This window comes from Oenanthe melanoleuca, chromosome 14, assembly GCF_029582105.1.
Source record: "Oenanthe melanoleuca isolate GR-GAL-2019-014 chromosome 14, OMel1.0, whole genome shotgun sequence".
NCBI classification, from domain to species: Eukaryota; Metazoa; Chordata; class Aves; order Passeriformes; family Muscicapidae; genus Oenanthe; species Oenanthe melanoleuca.
The window spans coordinates 70458-89645 of record NC_079348.1 but is presented as its reverse complement, the minus strand read 5'-3'; the positions used below and the strand labels follow the sequence as shown (position 1 = coordinate 89645).

At 60.7% G+C, this 19188-nt stretch overlaps 2 protein-coding genes and 1 long non-coding RNA gene across 5 annotated transcripts; 2 read left to right on the top strand and 1 right to left on the bottom strand.

Moving 5' to 3' along the window:
- Window positions 1-112: 112 nt before the first annotated feature.
- Window positions 113-5706, top strand: PCOLCE (procollagen C-endopeptidase enhancer). Of its 2 annotated transcripts, XM_056503352.1 has the most exons (9): window positions 113-300; window positions 604-721; window positions 1511-1769; window positions 2814-2891; window positions 3181-3305; window positions 3642-3778; window positions 3961-4232; window positions 5228-5401; window positions 5488-5706. In XM_056503352.1, exons 1-9 carry the CDS (start codon window positions 182-184, stop codon window positions 5628-5630), a joined length of 1425 nt encoding a protein of 474 aa, XP_056359327.1. In that variant the 5' UTR covers window positions 113-181; the 3' UTR covers window positions 5631-5706. The 2 variants fall into 2 exon arrangements, with proteins under 2 accessions (XP_056359327.1, XP_056359328.1); XM_056503353.1 differs by lacking the exon at window positions 2814-2891 and having other exon boundaries at window positions 115-300.
- Window positions 5707-6350: 644 nt separating this feature from the next.
- On the top strand, window positions 6351-17737 carry LRCH4 (leucine rich repeats and calponin homology domain containing 4). 2 transcript variants are annotated; one of them, XM_056503350.1, is made up of 16 exons: window positions 6351-6606; window positions 6891-7035; window positions 7705-7831; window positions 9449-9554; window positions 9636-9772; window positions 9851-9924; window positions 10017-10116; window positions 10198-10252; window positions 10941-10987; window positions 11080-11117; window positions 11240-11317; window positions 12666-12705; window positions 13975-14013; window positions 14729-14821; window positions 15496-15546; window positions 17614-17731. In XM_056503350.1, the coding sequence occupies exons 1-16, from the start codon at window positions 6411-6413 to the stop codon at window positions 17719-17721; spliced, it is 1434 nt and encodes a 477-aa protein (XP_056359325.1). In that variant the 5' UTR covers window positions 6351-6410; the 3' UTR covers window positions 17722-17731. The 2 variants fall into 2 exon arrangements, with proteins under 2 accessions (XP_056359325.1, XP_056359326.1); XM_056503351.1 differs by lacking the exon at window positions 11240-11317 and having other exon boundaries at window positions 6352-6606; window positions 17614-17737.
- Window positions 17738-17882: 145 nt separating this feature from the next.
- Window positions 17883-18385, bottom strand: LOC130259245 (uncharacterized). Its single transcript, XR_008841601.1, has 3 exons — window positions 18313-18385; window positions 18094-18193; window positions 17883-17993 (listed from the first exon to the last, which is right to left on the bottom strand). It is a non-coding gene; the product is annotated as an uncharacterized LOC130259245 (long non-coding RNA).
- Between the last annotated feature and the right edge of the window lie 803 nt (window positions 18386-19188).

Sequence of the window (19188 nt, the reverse complement as noted above, 5' to 3'; positions counted from 1 at the left end):
CGGGAAAGCCCCGCCCCTCCGCGGTCAGAGCGGGGCTGTGGTCGCGAGTCCCGCCCCTTTGGGGCGTGTCTCTGCCAGGCCACGCCCATTCCCGTTCATTCCCGCCCCCCCCATTCCTCCCCGTACCCCCGGGCCCCCCCCGGCCCCGTCCCGGCCCCGTTCGCCCCGGCCCGGCCGCGCCATGAGCCGCCTCGGGCCGCTGCTGCTGCTCGGGGCGCTGGGGGCTCTGAGCCCGAGCCCGGCCGAGGGGCAGGAGGCGGCCCCGAGCCCCCCTCCCAGCGCCCGGCCCAACGCCAACAGGTAACGGGACCCCCGGGATGGGACGGAACAGGACACGGGACCCCCGGGACGTGGCACCCGGGCGGGGAGCGGCACCCCCGCGGACAGGGCTCGGCCCGAGGCGGAGCATTCCCGTTACCGGACACTCCCCGGGCACCGGGAGCTCCTCGGTCATCGGTCCGGAGCCCCAGCCGCGGGCTGGGAGCCTCCCCAGAGCCGGGACTGCCCCAGGACTGCCCGGAACCGCAGCCCGGGACTTTCTCCGGGGATCTGGGATCCCCTCAAACTCGGGTTTTTCCCCGTGTCCCCTCCGTGTCCCCCCAGGCCGGTGTTCCCGGTGTTCCCGTGCGGGGGGGACCATCGCGGCGAGTCGGGGTTCATCGCCAGCGAGGGCTTCCCCCGGCATTACCCCCCCGGCAGCAACTGCACCTGGACCATCACGGTACGGACCCCTCCCGGGGCACCCCAAAACTTAGAGACCCTCCCCCGGGGCACCCCCAAACCCACGGACCCCCGCCCCGCTCACCCCAGCCCATCCAGGGACATCCAGCCCCCAACCCGGGGCGCCCCAAAACGCTGGGGCTTCCCCCTTGGCCGTCCCCCCTTGTGTCGCCGTGTCCCGCAGGGGCTGAGGGACAGGAGGCGACACCGCTCTGTGTGTCCCCCTGATGTCGCTTTGTGCCGCCCCCCACCCCAGAAGCCCGAGGGCCGAGCGGTGTCCCCAGTGTCCCCGGCGTTCCTGGTGTCCCCTGATGTCCATCCCCCTCCCAGGTCCATGAAAACCAGCTGGTGGCACCCCAAAATGTCACCTGAGGGCCTAGCTGGTGACACCCCAAAATGTCACCTGAGGGCCCAGCTGGTGGCACCCCAAAATGTCACCTGAGGGCTCAGCTGGTGTCACCCCAAATTCCCGGTGTCCTCCCGCATCAGGACCAGGCGGTGACACCTCAATGTCCCCAAAATCCCTTCACACCCAAGGGCCTGGTGTCCCCAAAATCCAGTCACCCCAAAAATCGGGCAGTGACCTTCCCGATGTCCCCAAAATCCCGTCACCCCAAGGATCAGGCAGCGACCCCCCGATGTCCCCAAAATCCCGTCACCCCAAAAACCGGGCAGTGACCCCGCGGTGTCCCCAAAATCCCGTCACCCCAAAATCCGGGCAGTGACCCCCGCGGTGTCCCCAAAATCCCGTCACCCCAAAATCCGGGCAGTGACCCCCCGATGTCCCCAGGTCCCCGAGGGCCAGGTGGCCACCTTGTCCTTCCGCGTCTTCGACCTGGAGCCGGACCCGCTGTGCCGCTTCGATGCCCTCTCGGTTTTCGGGGGTCACGGCCCCGGGGCGCCGCTTTTGGGGCGCTTCTGCGGCACCTTCCGGCCGGGGGCTCTGCGGGCGCCCCAAAACCGGCTGCGGCTGCACATGGAGAGCGACGGCGGCACGGCCGGGAGGGGATTCCTGGCCTGGTTCAGCGCCGGCAGCCCCCCGAGCAACGGTGGGTGAGGGAAGGGCTGCGGGGGAGACCCCCCCAAAAAAAAAAAAAAAATTAAAATAAATAAAATAAACAAAGAGGGAGGGAGCACCGCCGGCGGGGAGCAGGGACAATCCCACGGGGACACCCCCAAAACCACCCGAAGAGATCCCTGGAAAGCAGCAGAGCTCCTAAATCCTGCAGCAGAACCCCCAAAATTTTGTAGCAGCACCCCCACAAAAAAAAAACAAAAAAAAAAAAAACGTGTGGGTGAGAGGCCAAAATCCCTCCCAGGAGAAGTCCTGGAGTGAAAAGAAAAAGAAGAAAAAAGAGAAGAGGGAAAAGCTGCGGAGGGGGAACCGTGGAATTGGGAAAAGTGCGAGAAAACAGTGGGAATGGGGAGAAAGTGTGAATGGAAAAGGAGGGAAGGGTGTGAAACTGAAAACAGAAGGGAAAATCCCTGATGGGGAGAGGGGAAGAAAAAGAGGGAGAAATGGAAAAGGGTGGAGAGGAAATGGAGGGAAAGTGTGAGGAGAAAACAGGGAAACGAGGGGAAAGTAAAAGGAATGGAAAGAAGGAAAGCCTGAGGAGAAAGTGTGAAAGAAAATGAAGAAAAATAAGAGGAAAAGAGAAAAAAGGGGGAAAAACTGAAAATAAAAATTAAAAAAAAAAAAAAAAAAGCTGAGGAAAACATGAGTGAAAAAAAAAGGGAAAAGTTTGAGGGAAAAAAGCCAGAGGAAAAAATAGGGCAAAGTGTCAGGAAAAAATGAAGGAAACTATGGCACAAAATGGAGGGAAAGGCTGCGAGGGAAAGAGGGACAGGGAGCACTGGAACTGGAGAGCAGGAGACCCCCCAAAACCACCCAAATCCCCACGGACACCCCCAAATCCACACGGACACCCCAAAATCCGCATGGAGAACCCCCAGACCCACGTGGAACATCCCAAACCGCCCCCCGAATCCACCGTGGAGCCCCCCAAAATTCCTTGAAAAACCCGCACGGAGACCCCCGGACCCCCCCCAAGACCCCCGCAGGCCCCCCCCAATCCAGCCCAACCCTTTTGCAGGACCCCCCCAGGGACGGCGGCGGTCGGGGGGCTTTAATAAACCCCATTTTTTCGGGGAGTCCTGGCACTATTTTGACGGTGAGTACGACCCCCGACCCCACCCCCGCCGCCCCCCCCAAATTTGCAAAAAAAAAACATTCCCGTTGGGGGGGGGGAGGTCTTGCTCCCCAAATTCCATCTCCTCCCCTCCCTCATCCCAGGGTGGTTTTGGCAGAGCCCCCTCCCCAATTTTCCCCCCCCCCCCAATTTTAGGGGGGTCTCAGGGACAGAGGAGACGCCGGCGGTGTGGGAAACGGAGGGTGGGGGGTGTCGGAACGTGTCTGTGCCCCCCAAAAACGTGACCCCCCCCTTCCCACCCCCCCCCCAGAGCATCAGTTTTGCGGCGGGCGGCTGGAGAAGCCCCAGGGGAGCCTCAACACCCCGAACTGGCCCGAGGAGAATTATCCCCCCGGGATCAGCTGCTCCTGGCACATCGTGGCACCCCCCGACAAGGTTTGGGGGTCCTGGGCGGGGGGACGGGGGGGGATCGGAGCGGGTTTGGGGGGATCGGAAGGGATTTGGGGCATGGGGGGTGGAGGCAGGAGTCGGGGGGCCTGGGGGGGCAGGACGGATTTTGGGGGGGGTCAGAAATCCTTTTGGGGGGGTCAGAAATCCTTTTGAGGGGGTCAGAAATGTTTTGGGGGGGGGTCAGAAATCCTTTGGGGGGGTCACAGGGGGTGCTCGAGAAGAGACCGGGATGGTTCGGGGAGGTTCTGGGGAATTTGGGGAGGGGTCTGGAAGGGTTCAGGGGGTCTGAACCCGAATTTTGGGGGGGCTGGGGGGGTGCAGGTGGTGGAGCTGCGGTTCGGGAAGTTCGACGTGGAGCCCGACCCGCACTGCCGCTACGATTACGTGGCCGTGTTCGAGGGGGGGGCGCGGGACGACGCGCGGCGCCTCGGGCGCTTCTGTGGGGAGGAGACCCCCGGGTGAGCCCCCCCCCCTCCCAGACCCGCCTCAAACCCCAAAAAACTCTCCGGATCGCTCCTCGATCCCTCTTAAACCCACCCTGACCCCCCCCCCCCCCCCATAGACTTTGCACCCCCAAACCCCTCCCGACCCCCCCAAACTCCCCGCGGGACCCCCCTCTGACCCCCCGTGTCCCCCCCAGCCCCATCGTCTCCAGCTCCCCGGAGCTGCTGGTGCAGTTCGTGTCGGACCTGAGCGTCACCGCCGACGGCTTTTCGGCCACCTACAGCCTGCGGGAGCGGGGGACCCCCCCCGAGACCCCCCCCCAAAAACCGCGGGGCGGGGGAAAGGGGAAACCCCCCCCCAGCCCCAAGGCGGGGACCCCCACGGCCCCCCCGGCTTCGGGCACCCCCTGCCCGCAGCGCTGCCGCCGCGCCGGGACCCTCCAGAGCAACTTCTGCAGCAGCGATTGGGGTGAGAACCCCCCAAAAAAACAGGGGAGGGAACGTGAGAACCCCCCAAAAAAATCAGGGGCGGGACCGTGAGAACCCCCCCAAAAAAAAACAGGGAGGGACCGTGAGAACCCCCCAAAAAAAACAGGGGAGGGACCGTGAGAACCCCCCAAAAAAACAGGGGAGGAAACGTGAGAACCCCCCCCAAAAAAAAAAACCAGGGAGGGACCGTGAGAACCCCCCAAAAAAAACAGGGGAGGGAACGTGAGAACCCCCCCAAAAGAACAGGGGAGGGACCGTGAGAACCCCCCAAAAAAAAACCAGGGGAGGGACCGTGAGAACCCCCCAAAAAAAAAAAAAAAAATCAGGGGCGGGGCCGTGAGAACCCCCCCAAAAACAATCAGGGGCGGGACCCCGAAATGGGGAAAAATCCCCAAAAACAGGAGAGTTCTCCCCAAAAGGGGGAACTGCGGCTGGGAGTGCCCAGAAAAATGAGAGGGGAATGGGGGGGTCAGCGCCCCCAAACCCAAATTAAAGGGGGTTTTGGGGGGGCTGACCCCCCGTTCTGTCCCCAAAAATTGGGAGGGGAATGGGGGGGGTGAGCGCCCCCAAACCCAAATTAAAGGGGGTTTTGGGGGGCTGAACCCCCTCTCCGTGCCCTAAAACTGGGCTGGGAATGGGGGGTTGAGCGCCCCCAAACCCCAATCACGGGGGGGTTTTGGGGGGCTGACCCCCCGCTCCGTGCCCTAAAACTGGGCTGGGAATGGGGGGTGAGCGCCCCCAAACCCAAATTAAAGGGGGTTTTGGGGGGCTGACCCCCCCGTTCTGTCCCCAAAAATTGGGAGGGGAATGGGGGGGGTGAGCGTCCCCAAACCCCAATCACGGGGGGGTTTTGGGGGGCTGACCCCCCGCTCCGTGCCCCAAAACTGGGCTGGGAATGGGGGGTGAGCGCCCCCAAACCCCAATCTCGGGGTGCCCGGGGGTTCGGGGGGCTGACCCCCCGCTCCGTGCCCGCAGTGCTGGCCGGGACGGTGAAGTCGCTGTCGCGGGGGCCGCCGCAGGAGCCGGGCTGGGCCGTGGTGTCCGTGCTCAGCCTGCACAAGCCGGGGGGCCTGGGGGTCCCCCCGCCCGCCAAGGGGGACGCGCTGCGGCTGCAGCTGCCCTGCCGCCTCTGCCCCGCGCTCAAGAAAGGTGGGTGCGCCCCCCGAGGGGATGGGGAGGTCTGGAGGGGGCTCTGCCCAGCTCCTGACGCCCCCTCCCCAAAATCTCTCCCCCAGGCTCCAGCTACGTCCTGATGGGGCGGCTGGGCGGGGACGGCGCGGCGCTGCTGCCTCCCGACGCCTTCGTGGTGCCGTACCGCCCGCAGCAGCAGCAGGTCCTGGGGAACCTCAGCAAGAGGCCGTGCCGGGGGACCCCCTGAGACCCCCCCCCGCCCGGAGCCCCCCGCGCTGGGGGGGCGCCCCCCGCTCATACGCAAATAAAGGGTGCAGAGATGGAGCGTGTGAGTGAAGGTGATGGGGGGACCCCGCCCTCGCTCCGCGCTCAAAGTGGGGGGCACGGATTGGACCCCCCCCCCCCCAAAACGGATCTCCCCGGTAAATGGTGCGGCTCCTTTAAGAGGGGCAGGGGGCGGGGATGAAGAAAGGGTGGGACCAGGGGTGGGGGGCGTTGCTAACCCCTGCTCAGCCACTGATTGGCTCCTTTGCGCCTCGCCTCCTTGTCAATCATTGCTGCCAGCTCCTGATTGGTGGATTCTCCGCGCCCCCCACTCACGGGGTGGTTACATCCCGCCCTTGCCTCAAGCCCATTGGTTGGCTACACGTCAATCTCGGGCGCTGCTCCCGCCTCCTCGATCTCGATTGGCAGAGCCCACCAACATTTCCTCCGCCGTTGCCAGGCAACGAGCTCCGCTTTCTCCTTCGCGATTGGTGGAGATTGTTTTCTAGCCGTGATTGGCTGCAGTTGGGCAGCACACCCCCAACGCTTGATGTCGATTGGTCAATTTGTCCATCAATCAAAGAGCAAACTTCCGCATTTCTCTGGGCGAAGCCCCCATTCGCCCTGCCCGATTCGCCACCTCCCCGCGCGCCCCTTGTTCTGATTGGCCGCCGCTCTGGCCCCGCCCCCGCGGCGCGGTCCGGAAGCGTCCGGGGCTCAGTCGGGCAGCGGCGGCCGCGGCGAGCGGAGCTCCGGGGCCGCCATGGCCGCGGGGACGGCGGGGGCTGTCACGGCCGAGCCGCCGCCGCGCCTGGGCCGCCTGCCCGGCGGAGCCGGCACCGAGCGCGCCCTGGAAGAAGCAGAAGCCTCCGGCACCCTCAGCCTGGCCGGCCGGCGGCTGCGCGCCTTCCCCGCGGCGGCGGCGCGGCGCTGGGACCTCAGCGACACCACGGAGGCCGGTGAGGCCGTGGCCCCGGGGCAGGACCCCGACCCTTCCCCACAGCCCGGGGGCACTCGGGGTGTTTCCCCTTGCCGGGGGAAGCTGCGAGTGCCTCGCCTGCCTCGCTCCCCGCCGAGCCCGCGGCCCGCGGGAGCTGCCGGAGGCGCCGGGACGGGCCGGACCGGAGCGCCTGGTCCGGGCGGTCCCGCGGCTTCACCGTTCCCGTCGGCAGCGCTGTCCCCCCGGGCTGTCCTTATCCCTGAGGGTCCCGCATGTTCCCCCGTGTCCCCCCCGTCCCCGCAGACCTGTCCCGGAACCGGTTCGGGGAGGTGCCGGAGGCCGCCTGCCGCCTGGTCTCGCTGGAGGGGCTCAGCCTGTACCACAACTGCCTGCGCAGCGTCCCCCCCGCCATCGCCAACCTGCAGGCGCTGGCTCACCTGGACCTCAGGTACAGCGCGATCGGGGACGGGTCCAGCGCTGACCCCGCTGTGCCCCCGCCTGGGAGGCTCTTGGACTCCGGAGCTCTTGGGCTCCTACTTCGAGCTCTTGGCTCCAACTTCGTCGGGTTATCTTAAGCAAAGCAGCTAATAGTTAAAGTGGTTCTTTATTACAAAGCACATCAGTCTCAAAAGCGCGCAGAAAATCAGTGGCAAAAGCAAATGGCAAGAGCAAATGGCTAAAAGCACCAACTCTCCCCGACACAAACTCTTTATTTAGGATTTTTCCAACAAGCTAAGATGCAAACTTGGACCATCACTCCTTAACCTATTAGAATTCCAGTTTCTTAGCACGCTAGGTTACGTATAGAACTATGCATGCACCCTATCTTGTTCTATCTAAAAAATGCAAGCATTATTCTTACTGTATCTCTATTATGTGTAAGTTCTGTCCACCACTGTGGGCCTGTATGTTTTCCACCTTCACTAGAACTTTCACTGCTACTGTGGAATCTGGGCCTTTCACTTACTAAAAGCATTAGAGCTCGCCCTAAAACTTACTAACTTTATGTCTGCGTTATGTGTGAGCGGCTTAATGTACTTCAGCCCCTCCAAAGGCATGGATTCAATCACTCTGGAGGATTCAGAGACCCCTGACTCACTTCCTCCAACCCCTGCAGCCGCAACCAGCTGAGCTCTCTGCCCTCCTGCCTGTGCCTGCTGCCCCTGCGCGTCCTCAACGCCAGCAACAACCGCCTGGCGCAGCTGCCAGCGAACCTGGGGGCTCTGAGCACGCTGCGCCAGCTGGTGAGTGCTGGCTGGGACCCCCTGAACCTCCCTGTGCTGCCTGTGAAGGGCTGGGACCCCCCTGAACCTCCCTGTCCTGCCTGTGAAGGGCTGGGACCCCCTGAACCTCCCTGTCCTGCCAGGACAGGGCTGGGATCCCCCTGAACCTCCCTGTCCTGTCAGTAAAGGGCTGGGACTCCCCTGAACCTCCCTGTGCTGCCTGTGAAGGGCTGGGACCCCCTGAACCTCCCTGTCCTGCCAGTGAAGGGCTGGGACCCCCCTGAACCTCCCTGTCCTGCCTGTGAAGGGCTGGGACCCCCCTGAACCTCCCTGTGCTGCCAGGACAGGGCTGGGACCCCCCTGAACCTCCCTGTCCTGCCTGTGAAGGGCTGGGAGCCCCCTGAACCTCCCTGTGCTGCCAGTAAAGGGCTGGGACCCCCCTGAACCTCCCTGTGCTGCCAGTAAAGGGCTGGGACCCCCCTGAACCTCCCTGTCCTGCCTGTGAAGGGCTGGGACCCCCCTGAACCTCCCTGTGCTGCCAGGACAGGGCTGGGACCCCCCTGAACCTCCCTGTGCTGCCTGTGAAGGGCTGGGACCCCCCTGAACCTCCCTGTCCTGCCTGTGAAGGGCTGGGACCCCCCTGAACCTCCCTGTCCTGCCTGTGAAGGGCTGGGACCCCCCTGAACCTCCCTGTCCTGCCTGTGAAGGGCTGGGACCCCCCTGAACCTCCCTGTGCTGCCAGTAAAGGGCTGGGACCCCCCTGAACCTCCCTGTGCTGCCAGGACAGGGCTGGGACCCTCCTGAACCTCCCTGTGCTGCCTGTGAAGGGCTGGGACCCCCTGAACCTCCCTGTCCTGCCTGTGAAGGGCTGGGACCCCCCTGAACCTCCCTGTCCTGCCAGAAAAGGGCTGGGACCCCCCTGAACCTCCCTGTGCTGCCTGTGAAGGGCTGGGACTCCCCTGAACCTCCCTGTCCTGCCAGAAAAGGGCTGGGACCCCCCTGAACCTCCCTGTGCTGTCAGTGAAGGGCAGGGACCCCCCTGAACCACCCTGTCCTGTCAGTAAAGGCAGGAGCTTCTCTTTGAAATGGGGAATGTAAACCCCCCTCCATCCAAATTGTAATTTTGAAATTAAGGGGCTCTCGGGTGATGATGGGGGAATTAGGGATAACAGTTCTGGTTTGGACAGGTGTCTGCTGATAAAGGCAGGAGCTTCTCTTTGAAATGGGGAATGTAAACCCCCCTGCCTCCAAATTGTAATTTTGAATATAAGAGGCTCTCAGGTGATGATGGGGGAATTAGGGATAACAGTTTGTTCTGGTTTGGACAGGTGTCTGCTGATAAAGGCAGGAGCTTCTCTTTGAAATGGGGAATGTAAACCCCCCTCCCTCCAAATTGTAATTTTGAAATTAAGGGGCTCTCAGGTGAAGGTGGAATTAGGGATAATGGTTTGTTCTGGTTTGAAGGACAGGTGTCTGCCGATAAAGGCAGGAGCTTCTCTTTATTAAATAATTTATAAAGATTGCCCCAGCTGGTTTTAAAGACAGCCCATTAGCAGATAACATGAGACAAGGAAAGCGTGTGACAGAACAGGCATTTAACCCGTTCCTGGCCACGCCCGTTGCTGTTCCCCGTTTCAGGACGTGGGCTGTAACCGGCTGCGGGCGCTGCCGCCGGGGCTGGGGCGGCTGCGGGCGCTGCGGGACCTGAGCGTGCGGCGGAACCAGCTGACGGCGCTGCCCGACGGTGGGTGGGGGTCCGGGGAGGGGGTCCCAGGCTCGGGGAGGGCTCCCTCCATCCCTCGTGTCGCTGTCCCCATCCCGGCAGAGCTCTCGGATCTCCCCCTGGCCCGCCTGGATTTCTCCTGCAACCGCGTGGTCGCCATCCCTCGCTGCTTCCGCCGCCTGCGGCACCTCCAGACCCTGCTGGCCGACAACAACCCCCTGCAGTTCCCCCCAGCCCAGGTGAGGGGGCGGCTGTGGGATCCCCAAAACCTCCCCTGGCCCCAAAACCCCCCGCCTGACCCCTGGGTGCCCCCGCAGATCTGCCTGAAGGGCAAAGTCCACATCTTCAAGTACCTGGAGGCCGAGGCTGCCGCCCCCGCTGCCCCAGCATGGTAAAATTTGGGGGGGGGGGTCGCACAGGGGGGGACCCCACTGTCCCCTCCGGGGGTTTTTGGGGTCTCCCATGGCTGTTTGTCCCCCCCAGCCCCCCGGACGAGCCGTGTCCCCGCCTCCGGCCGCGGGGGGGGCTGGACTCCGGTTTCCACAGCGTGGACAGCGGCAGCAAGCGCTGGTCGGGGAACGAGGTGGGATTTGGGGGTGGGGGGGGGGAAATTCGGGGTGTCCCCCCCAAGCTGCTCCTCCACCTCGCACCCCCGATTTTTCAGTGCACGGAGGAGTCCTTGGAGCCTCGGCAGCACAGGGAGAGGCACAGTGGGGCAGGTGAGGGGAGTGGGGACCCCCAGAGCCCCCCGGATCCTCCTGCCGCCTTTTGGGGACCCCCTGTCACCCCCCAGATCCTCCTGCCTCCTTTTGGGGACCCCCTGTCACCCCCCAGATCCTCCTGCCTCCTTTTGAGGACCCACTGTCACCCCTGTGTCCTCCTGCCACATTTTGGGGACCCCCTGTCACCCCCCGGATCCTCCTGCCTCCTTCTGGGGACCCCCTGTCACCCTCCCAGATCCTCCTGCCTCATTTTGGGGACCCCCAGACCCCCCCAGATCCTCCTGCCACATTTTGGGGACCCCCAGACCCCCCCAGATCCTCCTGCCGCATTTTGGGGACCCCCTGTCACCCTCCCAGATCCTCCTGCCTCATTTTGGGGACCCCCTGTCACCCCCCCCAGATCCTCCTGCCTCCTTTTGAGGACCCCCTGTCACCCCTGTGTCCTCCTGCCACATTTTGGGGGACCCCCTGTCACCCCTGTGTCCTCCTGCCACATTTTGGGGACCCCCAGACCCCCCCCCCCAGATCCTCCTGCCTCCTTCTGGGGACCCCCTGTCACCCCCAGAACCTCCTGCCACATTTTGGGGACCCCCAGACCCCCCAGATCCTCCTATCCACCTTTTGGGGACCCCCAGAACCTCCTGCCACATTTTGGGGACCCCCTGTCCCCCCTGTGTCCCCACAGCTGGTGACAGTGACCCGGAGCAGCTGGAGGAGGAGCCCCCCCCCGAGGTGATGTCACCCCCCATCTTCTCCCATCCCTCCCTCGAGTTTTGGGGTTCCCCCCCCCGCCCCAAATTTTGGGTCCCTCCTTTGTCCCCCAGGAGCAGCAGAGCCGGACCCCGGGCGGTGACACCCCCAGGTGAGGGGGGTGAGGGGGGCTGGGGGGTCAGGGAGGAGTTTTGGGGGGTGCTGACCCCCACCCATCCCTGCAGGGGGGTCAGGGAGGAGTTTTGGGGGTGCTGACCCCCCCCATCCCTGCAGGGGGGTCCCCAGTTCCTGGCAGCACCCCAAGAACCTGGAGGGGCGGAGGGAGAGAGAGGGGGAGAGGGATTGGGACAGGTACGGGGGGTTGGGATCAGGGTTGGGATTGGGAACTGGGGACTGGGATTGGGAACTGGGAACTGGGGACTGGGAACTGGGATTGGGAACTGGGGACTGGGAACTGGGACAGGTACGGGGGGATTGGGGTTGGGATTGGGAACTGGGGAATGGGATTGGGGATGGGACTGGGAACTGGGAACTGAGGACTGGGGACTGGGACAGGTACGGGGGATTGGGATTGGGGACTGGGAACTGGGGACTGGGAACTGGGATTGGGATTGGGGTTGGGAACTGGGGACTGGGGACTGGGACAGGTACGGGGGGATTGGGAACTGGGATTGGGAACTGGGGACTGGGAATTGGGAATTGGGGACTGGGAACTGGGACAGGTACGGGGGGATTGGGGTTGGGAATTGGGATTGGGGACTGGGAACTGGGAACTGGGATTGGGATTGAGAACTGGGGACTGGGAACTGGGGACTGGGACAGGTACAGGGGGATTGGGATTGGGATTGGGGACTGGGACAGGTACAGGGGGATTGGGATTGGGGACTGGGAACTGGGGGCTGGGAACTGGGATTGGGGACTGGGAACTGGGGACTGGGACAGGTACAGGGGGATTTGGCATTGGGAATTGGGATTGGGAACTGGGGACTGGGACAGGTACGGGGGGATTTGGATTGGGAATTGGGATTGGGGACTGGGAACTGGGGGACTGGAAATTGGGAACTAGGGACTGGGATTGGGGTTGGGGACTGGGGACTGGGACAGGTACGGGGGGATTGGGAATTGGGATTGGGAACTGGGACAGGTACGGGGGGATTGGGATTGGGAATTGGGATCAGGGTTGGGATTGGGAATTGGGAATTGGGAGCTGGGGACTGATGACTGGGAACTGGGGGATGGGAACTGGGATTGGGAACTGGAAACTGGGAAGTGGAATTGGGATTGGGAACCGGGAACTGGGGACAGGTACTGGGAACTGGGGAACGGATTTGGGTTTAGAAATCAGGGATGGGACTGGGGACAGGGGTGGGGATTGAGGGGACAGACTGGGACAGACTGGGAGGGACTGGAGGCGGGTTTGGGGCATGGGGAGCGGGATCAGAGGTCAGGGTCAGAGGTCAGGGGTCAGGAATCGGGTCAGAGGTCAGGGGTCAAGGGTCAGGGATCGGGTCAGGGATCAGGGTCAGAGATCAGGGGTCAGGAATCGGGTCAGGGGTCAGAGGTCAGGGATCAGGGTCAGGGGTCAGGGATCGGGTCAGGGGTCAGGGATCAGGGTCAGGGGTCAGAGGTCAGGGGTCAGAGGTCAGGGGTCAGGGCTGGACAGGCACAAGGCCCGGCTCTGGCTGCTCTCCCCCCACAGGACCCACCCCCAGAGACCCCCCCAGACGCCGCCGCCGCCGGTGAGGAGCTGGGCCAGGCTCATCTAATTAACAGGGCTGCTAATTACCCCTGACCAGGCTCATCTAATTAACAGGGCTGCTAATTACCCCTGACCAGGCTCATCTAATTAACAGGGCTCCTAATTACCCCTGACCAGGCTCATCTAATTAACAGGGCTCTAATTACCCCTGACCAGGCTCACCTAATTAACAGGGCTGCTAATTACCCCTGACCAGGCTCATCCTAATTAACAGGGCTGCTAATTACCCCTGACCAGGCTCATCTAATTAACAGGGCTGCTAATTACCCCTGACCAGGGCTCATCCTAATTAACAGGGCTCCTAATTACCCCTGACCAGGCTCATCTAATTAACATGGCTCCTAATTACCCCTGACCAGGCTCATCTAATTAACAGGGCTGCTAATTACCCCTGACCAGGCTCATCTAATTAACAGGGCTCCTAATTACCCCTGACCAGGCTCATCCTAATTAACAGGGCTTCTAATTACCCCTGACCAGGCTCATCTAATTAACAGGGCTCCTAATTACCCCTGACCAGGCTCATCTATTTAACTGGGCTCTAATTACCCCTGACCAGGCTCATCCTAATTAACAGGGCTGCTAATTACCCCTGCCCAGGCTCATCCTAATTAACAGGGCTCTAATTACCCCTGACCAGGCTCACCTAATAACACGGGCTCTAATTACCCCTGACCAGGCTCACCCTAATTAACAGGGCTGCTAATTACCCCTGACCAGGCTCATCTAATTAACAGGGCTCCTAATTACCCCTGACCAGGCTCATCTATTTAACAGGGCTGCTAATTACCCCTGACCAGGCTCATCTAATTAACAGGGCTGCTAATTACCCCTGCCCAGGCTCATCTAATTAACAGGGCTGCTAATTACCCCTGCCCAGGCTCATCTAATTAACAGGGCTGCTAATTACCCCTGACCAGGCTCATCCTAATTAACAGGGCTGCTAATTACCCCTGACCAGGCTCATCTAATTAACAGGGCTCCTAATTACCCCTGGCCAGGCTCATCTAATTAACAGGGCTGCTAATTACCCCTGACCAGGCTCATCCTAATTAACAGGGCTGCTAATTACCCCTGAGCAGGCTCATCTAATTAACAGGGCTGCTAATTACCCCTGACCAGGCTCACCCTAATTAACAGTGCTCCTAATTACCCCTGACCAGGCTCACCCTAATTAACAGGGCTCTAATTACCCCTGACCAGGCTCATCCTAATTAACAGGGCTCTAATTACCCCTGAATTCCCGCAGGGCCGCGGGCAGCGGGAGCTGATTGCTGAGATGCGCCAGGTACCGACCCCTCCCCTGCTGGGGAATTTGGGGGGTGGGCTGGGGCTCTGTTTGTTTTTTGGGGGGTGGTCTTGGGCTGTCTGTGTCCCTGACACGTTTTTTGGGGGGTGGGATTGGGTTCTGTTTGTTTTTTGGGGGGTGGTCTCTGGGTCTCTGTCTCCCTGACACGTTTTTTGGGGGTGGGTTCGGGCTCTGTGTGTCCCTCACACGTTTTTTGGGGAGTGGGCTTTGTCTCTGTTGTTTTTTGGCGGGTGGGCTTTGTCTCTCTGTGTCCCTGACATGTTTTTTGGGGGTTGGGCTGGGTCTCTGTTGTTTTTTGGGGGGTGGTCTCGGGTTATGTGTGTCCCTAACACGTTTTTTGGGGTGTGGGCTGGGTTTCTCTGTGTCCCTGACATGTTTTTTGGGGTGTGGGCTGGGGCTCTGTTTGTTTTTTGGGGGGTGGTCTCTGGGTCTCTGTGTCCCTGACACATTTTTTGGGGGGTGGGCTGGGGCTCTGTTTGTTTTTTGGGGGGTGGTCTCTGGCTGTCTGTGTCCCTGACACGTTTTTTGGGGGTGGGTTCGGGTTCTGTGTGTCCCTCACACGTTTTTTGGGGTGTGGGCTTTGTCTCTGTTGTTTTTTGGGGGGTGGGCTCTGTCTCTCTCTGTCCCTCACACGTTTTTTGGGGGGTGGGCTGGGTCTCTCTGTGTCCCTCACACGTTTTTTGGGACCCCCCAGAGCCTGGAGGCGCTGCTGCAGCTGCGGCTGCCGGAGGATTTCGGGGACTCGGAGCTGCTGGGCCGGGTGGGAGCCAGGCTGCGGCCCTGGGCTGTGAGTGGGACCCCAAAACTGCTCCCTGGACCCCAAAATAGGAACCTGGAGCCCAAAATAGCAACCCGAGCTCTAAAACAGCAACCCGAACCCCAAAACTAGCACCCTGAACCCTAAATAGCACCCTGAACCCCAAAACTCCCCCCTGAACCCCAAAACTGCACCCTGGACCCCAAAATAGGAACCTGAAACCTAAAACAGCACCCTGGACCCCAAAATAGCACCCTGAACCCCAAAACTGCACCCTGAAACCCCAAATAACACCCTGAAACCCAAAACAGCACCCTGAACCCCAAAAACACTCCCTTGAACCCCAAAACACTCCCTTGAACCCCAAAACACCTCCCTGAACCCCAAAAACACCCCTTGAACCCCAAAAACACCCTCCTGAACCCCAAAAACACCCGCCTGAACCCCAAAACTCCCCCCTGAACCCCAAAAACATCCCCCTGAACCCCAAAACCTGCCCCCACCCCCCAGTTCTGCCCCAGATCCCCCCCAGAACTCCTCCAGGACCCCTCTGACACCCCAAAAACGCTTTTCAAACCCCCCCCCCCCCCAAAATCCCTGACCCCCCCTCAGCTCTGCCACGACCCCTGAACCCCAAAATATCCCCCCAAAAAAACCCCAAAATATCCCCCCAAAAAAACCCGAACCCCCTTTTCCCCCCCCAGAGCCCCCCAGGGTCCCGCCGGGCGCAGCCGCCCCGATCGGGGGGACCCGAGGTACGGGGGGGCTGGGGGGGATTTTGGGGGATTTGGGGGATTTGGGGGGATTTTGGGGTGATGTGGGGGGGATTTTGGGGTGATGTGGGGGGGATTTTGGGGGGATTTGGGGATGATTTGGGGGGATTTTGGGGTGGTTTGGGGGGGGATTTCTGGGGAGCATTTTTGGGGGGATTTTGTGGGAATTTGGGGTGATTTTTTTGGGGGAATTTTGGGATTTTTGGGATGATTTTGGAGGGGATTTTGGGGATTTGGGGATGATTTGGGAGGATTTTGGGGTGATTTTTGGAGGGATTTTGGGGGGATTTTTGGGGTATTTTGGGGGGATTTGGGCGTGATTTGGGGGCAATTTTGGAGGGATTTTGGGAGCGATTTTGGGGGGATTTGGGAGTGATTTTGGGGGGATTTTTGGGGTGATTTGGGGGAATTTTGGGGGGATTTGTGGGGATTTTGGGAGGATTTGGGGGATTTTGGGGGGATTTTGGGGGGATTTTTGGGTGATTTGAGGATATTGGGGGGATTTGGTGGTGATTTGGGGATTTTCAGGGGGTTGGGGGGATTTTGGGGGGATTTGGGATTTTTGGAGTGATTTTGGGGTGATTTTAGGGGGGATTTTGGGGGGATTTGGGGATGATTTGGGAGGATTTGGGGGGATTTTTGGGAGGTTGGGGGGGATTTTGGGTGATTTTAGGGGGGATTTTGGGGGATCTGGGGGAATTTTGGGGTGATTTTAGGGGGGATTTTGGGGGAATTTTGGGATTTTTGGGATGATTTTGGAGGGGATTTTGGGGATTTGGGGATGATTTGGGAGAATTTTGGGGTGATTTTTGGAGGGATTTTGGGGGGATTTTTGGGGTATTTTGGGGGGATTTGGGGGTGATTTGGGGGCATTTGGGGGCAATTTTGGAGGGATTTTGGGAGGATTTGGGGGGGATTTTGGGGTGGATTTTTGGGGATTTTGGGGGGATTTGGGAGTGATTTTAGGGGGGATTTTCGGAGGGATTTTGGGGTGATTTTGGGGGGATCTGGGGGGGATTTGGGGGAATTTCGGGGGTGATTTTGGGGGGATTTGGGGGATTATTGGGGTGATTTTGGGGGGATTTTGGGGGAATTTTGGGGGGATTATTGGGGTGATTTTAGGGGGGTCAGGGATTTTGGGATTTTTGGGATGATTTTGGAGGGGATTTTGGAGGGGATTTGGGGATGATTTGCGGGGATTTTTGGGGGATTTTGGGGTGATTTTGGGGGAATTTTGGAGTGATTTTGGGGGGATTTTGGGGTGATGTGGGGGGATTTTTGGGGTGATTTGGGGGGATTTTGGGGGTATTTTTGGGATGATTTTGGGGTGATTTGGGGGGGGGGGATTTTGTGGCGGATTTGGGGGCAATTTTGGGGTGATTTTGGGGGAATTTGGGGGGATTTTTGGGTGATTTTAGGGGGGATTTTTGGGGTGATTTGGGGTGAAGTTTGGGGTGATTTAAGGGGGGATTTTGGGGTGATTTTGGGGGGATTTGGAGGGGATTTTTGGGGGTGATTTTGGGGTGATTTGGGGGATTTTTGGGTTGATTTGGGGTGATTTTGGGAGGATTTGGGGGGATTTGGGGATTTTTGGGGTGATTTGGTGCGATTTTTGGGGGATTATTGGGGTGATTTTGGGGGTCATTTTGGGGTGATTTGGTGCGATTATTGGGGTGATTTAGGGGTGATTTTGGGGTGATTTGGGGTGATTTTGGGTTGATTTAGGGGTGATTTTGGGTTATTTTTGGGGTGATTTTGGGGCGGATTTGGGGTGATTTTGGGGTGATTTGGGGCGATTTTGGGAGGATTTTTGGGTTGATTTTGGGTTGATTTTGGGTTGATTTTGGGTTGATTTTGGGGCGATTTTGGGGGGATTTGGAGGATTTTTGGGGTGATTTTGGGGTGATTTGAGGCGATTTTGGGAGGATTTTTGGGTTGATTTTGGGTTGATTTTGGGGCGGATTTTGGAGGATTTTTGGGGTGATTTTGGGGCGGATTTTGGGGTGATTTCGGGGTGATTTTGGCTCGGTCCCTCCCCCTCCCTCCCAGGTGAAGCCCCCCCGGCCCCGCCGCGCCCCCCCCCGGCTGCTCTTCGCGCTGTTCTACGCGGCGCTGCTCGCGCTGCTGCTGGCGGCACAGAGCGCGCTCCGCCCGTGAGGGGGGACCCCGAAACTCCGGGGGGACCCCAAAAAAACTGAGGGACACAAAAAACCCCGGGGGACCCCAAAAAATACTGAGGGACACAAAAAACCCCGGGGGACGCAAAAAATCCTGAGGGACCCCAAAAAATCCTGAGGGACCCCAAAAAAACCCTGGAAGCCCCTCGAGTCTTGAGGGACCCCAAAAACTCCGGGGGAACCCCAAAAAACCCCGGGGAACCCCAAAAATCCTGAGGGACCCCAAAAAACCCCGGGGGACCCCAAAAAATCCTGAGGGAACCCAAAAAACCCCGGGGGAGACCCTCGAGTCCTGAGGGACCCCAAAACACTCCGGGGAAACCCCAAAAAATCCTGAGGGACCCCAAAAAACCCCGGGGAACCCCAAAAATCCTGAGGGACCCCAAAAAACCCCGGGGGACCCCAAAAATCCTGAGGGACCCAAAAAACACCCGGGGGACCCCCAGAAAATCCTGAGGGACCCAAAAAACACCCGGGGGACCCCAAAAAATCCTGAGGGACCCAAAAAACACCCGGGGGACCCCAAAAAATCCTGAGGGACCCCAAAAAATCTTGAGGGACCCCAAAAAACCCCTGGGAGACCCGAAATCCCAGGGGAGAACTCCCAGTCCTGAGGGACCCCCAAATCCTGGGGGAACCCCTCGAGTCCTGAGCGACCCCAAAAAACTCCGGGGGAACCCCAAAAAACCGCCTGGGGAGACTCCAAACCCCAGGGGAGCCCCCAGAAAACGTCGGGGGGGAGCCCCAAAAAACTCCGGGAGCCCCCCAAACCCCGGGGGAGCCCCAAAATCCCGGGGGAGCCCCAAATCCCGGGGGAACCCCCAAATCCCGGGGGAACCCCAAATCCCGGGTGAGCCCCAAGTCCCAGGGGAGCCTCAAATCCCGGGGGAACTCCCAAACTCCAGGGGAACCCCCAAATCCTGGGGGAACCCCCAAATCCCGGGGGAACCCCCAAATCCCGGGGAACCCCCAAACCCCAGGGGAGCCCCCAAATCCCGGGGGAACCCCCAAATCCCGGGGAACCCCCAAATCCCGGGGAATCCCCAAACCCCGGGGGAGCCCCAAATCCCAGGGGAGCCCCAAATCCCGGGGGAGCCCCAAAATCCCGGGGGAACCCCCAAACCCCGGGGGAGCCCCCAAACCCCGGGGAACCCCCAAATCCTGGGGGAGCCCCAAACCCCAGGGGAGCCCCAAATCCCGGGGAACCCCCAAATCCCGGGGGAGCCCCAAATCCCGGGGAACCCCCAAATCCCGGGGGAACCCCCAAACCCCGGGGGAGCCCCAAATCCTGGGGGAACCCCCAAATCCCGGGGAACCCCCAAACCCCAGGGGAGCCCCAAATCCCGGGGGAACCCCAAATCCTGGGGGAACCCCAAATCCTGGGGGAACCCCCCAAATCCCGGGGAACCCCCAAACCCCAGGGGAGCCCCAAATCCCGGGGGAACCC